Source organism: Limulus polyphemus, unplaced genomic scaffold (assembly GCF_000517525.1).
Source record: "Limulus polyphemus unplaced genomic scaffold, Limulus_polyphemus-2.1.2 Scaffold1333, whole genome shotgun sequence".
NCBI classification, from domain to species: domain Eukaryota; kingdom Metazoa; phylum Arthropoda; class Merostomata; order Xiphosura; family Limulidae; genus Limulus; species Limulus polyphemus.
Genome location: NW_013666943.1, coordinates 130,097 through 136,920, shown reverse-complemented (window position 1 = coordinate 136,920; position 6,824 = coordinate 130,097). Strand labels below are relative to the sequence as shown.

The 6,824-nt window shown below is 34.1% G+C and overlaps 1 protein-coding gene across 1 annotated transcript in view; it reads right to left on the bottom strand.

The window, feature by feature from the left end:
• Positions 1–6,824, bottom strand: part of LOC106463142 (retroviral integration site protein Fli-1 homolog) — a 139,400-nt gene that overhangs the window by 104,828 nt on the left and 27,748 nt on the right. The window contains exons 3-4 of the mRNA XM_013923130.2: positions 6,521–6,601; positions 1,607–1,669 (exon numbers count right to left, since the gene is read on the bottom strand). Of these exons, the coding sequence (XP_013778584.1) occupies positions 1,607–1,669; positions 6,521–6,601 (144 nt within the window). The remainder of the gene's footprint in view (positions 1–1,606; positions 1,670–6,520; positions 6,602–6,824) is intronic.

Sequence of the window (6,824 nt, the reverse complement as noted above, 5' to 3'; positions counted from 1 at the left end):
AGAAAGGACTTGTATCGCTGAAGTTTCTCGGGAAGAATTTCTACCGGAAATTATCAAACGAGCAGAGACGTAACAATAGGCTTAACATTAAAGCATGAAGGCCAAACAAATGAATTCCTTGAAAAAAAAACAAAAAAAACAAGTCATAACGTAAAGCCTGCGTGCTGACGATATGTTGTGAGCATTATATTCATATATGTAGCTCCTGAAAAGCAATAATTTTTTCAATATTCCGCAAGGAAAAAACATTTGTGATAAGGTAAAGGGTTTTATATAAAATTTATTTTAACAACATTTATTTTTGCAATCTTTATTCCACATAGCCCTAACGGAGGACATAACAGAATCATCACTATTACTACTTTCATAGCGTTAATATTATGGAATCTCTGCATACAAGAGTTTTCATCAAATGATTTAAAATATTAACATCTGCTAGCAACGTGCATTTCCACGTTCCCGTCCTCTCATAAACAAGTGTCCTTTTCGGTTTTTAAGGAAGAAAGTTTTTGTTTGTTTTTTCTCTTGGGGGCCAATGTTTCTGAGGTATTCCAAAAGATGTCAACACCTGATTTCGCCAATTAAAATTAGATCACCGTAAAAAAGGATATGAAAAACAACCGATCTTATTAACTGAGCATGTAAGCCACGTTTTAACTGTTCAAACAGTCTTGAAACGTCATTATCCCTCCGATAGAGAACCAAGTATATCCACGTCATTGTTGGTCGTTAAAGGCCGCAGAATGAGACGTTCTATAAAGATATTTATATTTGATGTCTAGAGCTTAAGCCTTTAAAGTAAAACTCTAAATAAGGGAAGATATTTCAACGCTACATATTCCAATAATGGGTGAGCAGTGGCGTGGGAAGTGTGGTGGGGGTGCACTTTCTAATCTGTACCAGTAAAAATACGTCAAAATTAGGAAAATTACTCTCAGAAAAAGCAGGAGAATACATAAAATTTAATCCAGAATCCAAGAGCTTTTAGGGTACTAAGGCGAACCCTGAACCCCGACCGTAACGGGTGCACCTGTGGCACATATTTCCTTGTTTCGCTCAGTCAAATAAACCTTGTCACCCAGTTTTAATTTGCCTCCTACACTTCTGATACGAATTTGCCTCTGATTAATTTTAAAGTGTTATATATATATATATATGTGTGTATATGATTCACTGAAAACCCGACAAGCGCCTGGACTATGTTATGGATAAAAATATTTGTTTACAGTAGTGCTTATACACATTTAGATTGTTTCTCTTGTGTTATTGCGCGATCTTCTAAACCATTAGTTGTCACAGACCAAATTGGTCTGTATTATTTGATCTCTGGTACTCGAAAGACATTATTAAATTTGACGATGCAACCAGAAAATTATTCTTCCGTTTAATAAGGTATCAATTTTATATACTAAAAATACTGCTTTCATTGAGTCAAAATTAATGCGCATTACCAGCTACTGTGAGTGAAGAACGACTGAACTGTTTAAAAAAGTAACTGTTTACCCTACTTATTCCGTCAAGCTTTGTATGAATAACTTACTAAGTATTCGTTACTGTAATTATTTAAGTTGAAGTTAAATGTAAATGAAACCATATTTTTTCATACCTGTCTTTGTAAGGCGAAGAGGGTGATGGTCAGTATTCAGCTGATAGGGTTTGCTAGTCACACCTATGAAAAAAGAATATGTATGTGTATTTTTACCAGAATTTATAATATTAAAATTGTCTACAAAGAATTAAAATTAAACTCGTACGTATTGTAAATATATATGTATATACTGGTGTCTTGGCTAGTGCAGTGTCTCTCAGGAAAACATTATACGAAGGCCTGTCAAAAATGATAATCAGATGTTCGTTATCTTCATGATCACTTGAATATGCAAATTTATGTTCTAACTAAACTATAGAACAGAGGAATGTACTGAAACTCAAGATGTTCACCGCCTTTACTTTATAATGATGTTTACATTCGTTCCTAGAGGGTTTTTGAACTCAAATGGTAACATACACAGGTTTTGGTCACTACCAACGATGACCAACGCATTTTCGAGAATCACTACATGTAAATAATTAAGAGATAGAGTCGGTCTTCCTGAAAAAGTACACTTCTGCAATAATTGGACACATTGTCAACATCCAGTTGTGGGCTAATTTCATCGCAAGATCTCAGCTGATATACACCCGAATTATGATATACTGATTAATACTGGTCGGATATTCACTAAAACAAGCCTGTAGTTATAAATATAAGTCGTCATTCCTTAAAATCAGTTACCGACATGTGAATTTGTTTAACACGGTCGTCAGCTGATAATACCAGATAAACCAGGTGGTCTTTAACATGTCTATAATAACTATATAGGTTAAAACCGGTCGTCAGCTGATAATACCAGATAAACCATGTGATCTTTAACATGTCTATAATAACTATATAGGTTAAAACCGGTCATCAGCTGATGATACCAGATAAACCAGGTGGTATTTAACTTGTCTATAATAACTAAGTGGGTTAAAACCGGTCGTCAGGTAATGATATCAAGATAAACCAGGTGGTATTTAACTTGTCTATAATAACTAAGTGGGTTAAAACCGGTCGTCAGCTAATGACACCAGATAAACCAGGTGGTCTTTAACTTGTCTATAATAACTAATTTGGGTTAAAACTGGTCGTCAGCTAGTGTTTTAACTCGATCGTTAGCTAATGATATCAGACAAAACAGGTGGTCTTTAACTAGTATATAATAACTAATTTGGGTTAAAACCGGTTGTCGGCTAGTGTCGTTAGCTAATGATACCAAACAAAACAGACTTGTTTAGTTTTGTATAACTAAGTGGTTAAGCCTGCATGTTTATCACCAGAAGTATTATCGAAAGAAGTTGGATGTCTTGAGCTGATCACTGAGTAACGAAACGTCATATCTACTATAACCAACCTGAACCTGAATATTGTTTCAAAGGATCAAGTCTTGTAAAGGATTGTGTTTGACACAAAACCTAATACTATCGCAACTCTCTGAGAAAACATGGACATCTTAGACTCTACATCCACAGTTGCAACAATAACTTCATTGTTTCTGAGGCTAAATAATACGTCATTAAGAAGGTTACTGTGTTTAGAATATTCATGGTGTTTATTTCAAGTTAAAAATACGCAATATATTATAAATGCTGAAGGGTGTTTTTTATTTTTGCTAAGCTTATACTGAACAAAATCACTTTAAAGGCTGCAAAGAAACAAACAAAACACACAAGGTGTATGTGTGTTTGTTGTACATATACTATGGTATGAATACCGTGATTTTAAAATGTTACGTGACGAGAACCTCTACACTTGGACATTCGCCTTTTGAATTATACTCTTGGATAGCTTATTTTCACGCACGCATGTGCAGATGACCCTCTGTCAAGCACGTGCCATTGCATGGATCTTTTTTTCTCGTGCGCTATAGGGAGTATGTCTCGAGGATTTACGACCCAGTTGGCAGACTATTCCACGAGCCAAGCTCGTGGAAACCATTAATTGGATGCTTACAGGGCTAATGAATTAAAAGCTTGTGAATGGGTGGTGGCTGCTGCTGTAGCGGTGGGCTGATTATGATCAAGAATCATCGCTGGCTCAATTCTCTCTAATTATCGTACGTATATTTCTGGTTTGGTGCGTTTTGAGGGATTAAGCTGGAAAACGCTGACTGAACGATTAAGGAAGAGTGTGCATACGCCAGCATATATTCTTTCTCCGTTTAAGCAAAATTGATCAAATAAGAATACTAATGTTGTAAAGGTTTCAAATGCTGCCGGTAGGTTCATAAAAAGTTTAGATGGATGTTTTTGTATTTTTTTTTTTGAAATTCCATTTTAAAACCTTTTGAATCATTTTGTTTTCAGCATTTCCGAACGAAAATATTTATCTTATTACTTAATTCAACTGAGCAGCATTTAGGTTTTTTAAATAATTGTTAAATTTAATTTTACATCAACAAGAGCCAGACATTACCTAGTGGTTAGCGTGCTCGGATTTCGAAACAAAGAGTTCGGGGATCACGGAATTTTAAAGTAAAAATGGGTTCAGTACTTTGGGGCTGTGGATGTGCTATAAGAGTAACGGCAAATCCACTCTTCTGTCAGATAAAAGTAGCCTAAGAGTTAGCAGCGGGTGCTGTTAATTAACTGCCTTCTTTCTAGTATATTAGTTTAAAAATAGGGACGTCTATGGGATGATAGTCCTTGTGTAGCTTTGCGCGAAATTTCTAAAGGAAATAAATAAGGAAATTAAAAATTTTGCGCTAAACATGCATGTATGATTTCGTTTCAGTAAACAATGTGTTATCAGATTTGAAAATCAGAAAATAACTGATAACGTTTTTGTAAAATTTGCACATATTTTATACATGTTTAGATAAAATTAAGCTCGTTCTCTCGTTAAGAAAATAAAGACCACATAACTCAAAAGCCAGTGATTAATAATAAATAACGAAGTTCGTATTTTTAAATAGCATGCATTTGGCAAGGTTTTGAGTCAGTTGTTTTCATCAAACACTTATCAAAACGTACTATAATTTGAGAGAAGCTTGTTTGTTTGTCCTCTAACTCATTTTACATTTAGACCTGTCAAATACGGTTTAATCATCTGGGAATTATTCGGGATGTATCAAGATGTTATTTTTCTTTCAATACGCATATATTTCATAGGTCTAGAGGTGGTTAAGTATAGATCATCAGTGGATGTGGCCACTAGGAGCACTGATCGGATTTCTACAGTTTCCTCTTTAATTACATGTGGAATACATACAGTCTGTGTACTTTCCATCATTACTGGCCTACTTAGGACAATACTGTTTATTTCATAATTTGTAAAACATTATTTCCACAATTGCTATAAACTCACTAAAATAATCATATAAAAATGATTTGTAAACTTTCATAAATCTCTCAACTCGTATCGCACAGGTATATTTGCTGGTTTACATAAACTCATGCTAGAGAACCCTGTAACAAATTTAAATCTCTCACCCCGCATCGCACAGGTACATTTACTGGTTTACATAAACTCATGCTAGAGAACCCTGTAGCAAATTTAAATCTCTCACCTCGCGTCGCACAGGTACATTTACTGGTTTACATAAACTCATGCTAGAGAACCCTGTAGCAAATTTTTCCTAAATAAAGGTTAGTTATAAATGTAAATACTCTGCGATGCTAGTATGTAGTCGAATTAAACCGTTTTTGTACGCTTCTTGTGTGTATTATCAATGATAAAAGACGGAATCACACTGCCCATGTATGGTCAGATATAAACAATACAAACTTTGTTGAACTTTAGAGAAAATTATTTCCTGACGTAACCCAATAGGTTGATCGAACTTTTTATATCGCTCAAAGCACAAAACGACTTCGAGGGGGATGAACTCCCCTCTAATATGTTCCCCTGAATGGTCCTTCGTACTTTTGCCAAAACTTTTCTGATATTTGCATATATCATCAGTTGAGTTCTGCTTAAATTTGTTGTATTTCTTTATTTTTGAAAATTAATAGTCGAACACAAGGCTTGCAAGGAATAAAAGTAAGCACTATAAACCACATCTAAGATAGCAAGTTTAATGAAAAAGCTGAAATTTGTCTATGATCGTTTGGATTATACTTTCTGCGTATAAACTAAAATTAATTATTAAGACAGCCTACAGGAAAGAACAATTAGAAACAAATAAAATTCACTTATAAGTCATGTAAAATGCTACACTTTTTGTGTTCAAAATAATTTGCTCAAGTTTTGTAGGACAATTTATAAGTTGCAAAATAAGTATACCAACATCCACTAGGCATGTTTCAGGTATTTTTAACGTTAATCAAGACGAATATAAGTATGCATCTGATATTTTATATCAGGTATGTTATCGTATTTGATATATTAGAAATAGCAACGAATGTACATGCGATCGGTATAGGCAGTCTTCAATTCAAAATTATATCATTCTCAAAATTACAGATCAAACTCTAAATGTCCGAAAGATGGCGCTAGAGTTGAGAGAGTAGCAAGTTATGCAGGAAGAATGGAGAACAGAGATTACGACATTACTGATAAGTATTAGTGATGATTTACTCGAAAAAAAATTCAGTACTCAATCTACCTCCTGATATTTAGAGCTATATTTAATAAGCACAGCTTAGTAAGTCTAGTAAAATTAGTACTATATTTGATTTTTTTATAATTTGGTACAAAAAGTCAAGGCTGGTACTCGGTACTGCCTATAAAATCATTTACTAGTACTGCATACCGGCGCATAGCGGATGAAACTCACCTCTGCTGTATATAGACTGTTGGTTTTACTACATTATATTTGAGTCGTTTACATGTTTGTAGTAGAGTCTGAATGCATTTAGTGATTATTAAGAAAAATATTAATATATTTCTCTTTACTTGAATTCTACTTTTGAGATGTAACTAGAAAAATCTGAAATATGGATAATCTTTAAACAATAAAATAAAAACTTCAATGAAACGTCCATGAGCTACAAGCTTTACCTGAACAAAGAGGTGGAGTTGTGCTTGGTCCCCCTGATGAGCTTTTATCGCGTGATTCTGGGAGAAGAGAGGCGTCAGATGCTGAAAATAAAAAAATAAAATAAAATAGTGTTTATTCCACAAAACAATAAAACTTCATAATGGCATACCCACTTATATACTTATATATATACATGGTGAGGGAAAGGATCAAAATAAAATATTAAATTAGATCACCAGGATACGCGATACCCGTAAATACTGTGGTAACCATATACCTGTAGCAGGTGGGACGTGTGTTTTAATATGAAACTGACAAACAGAA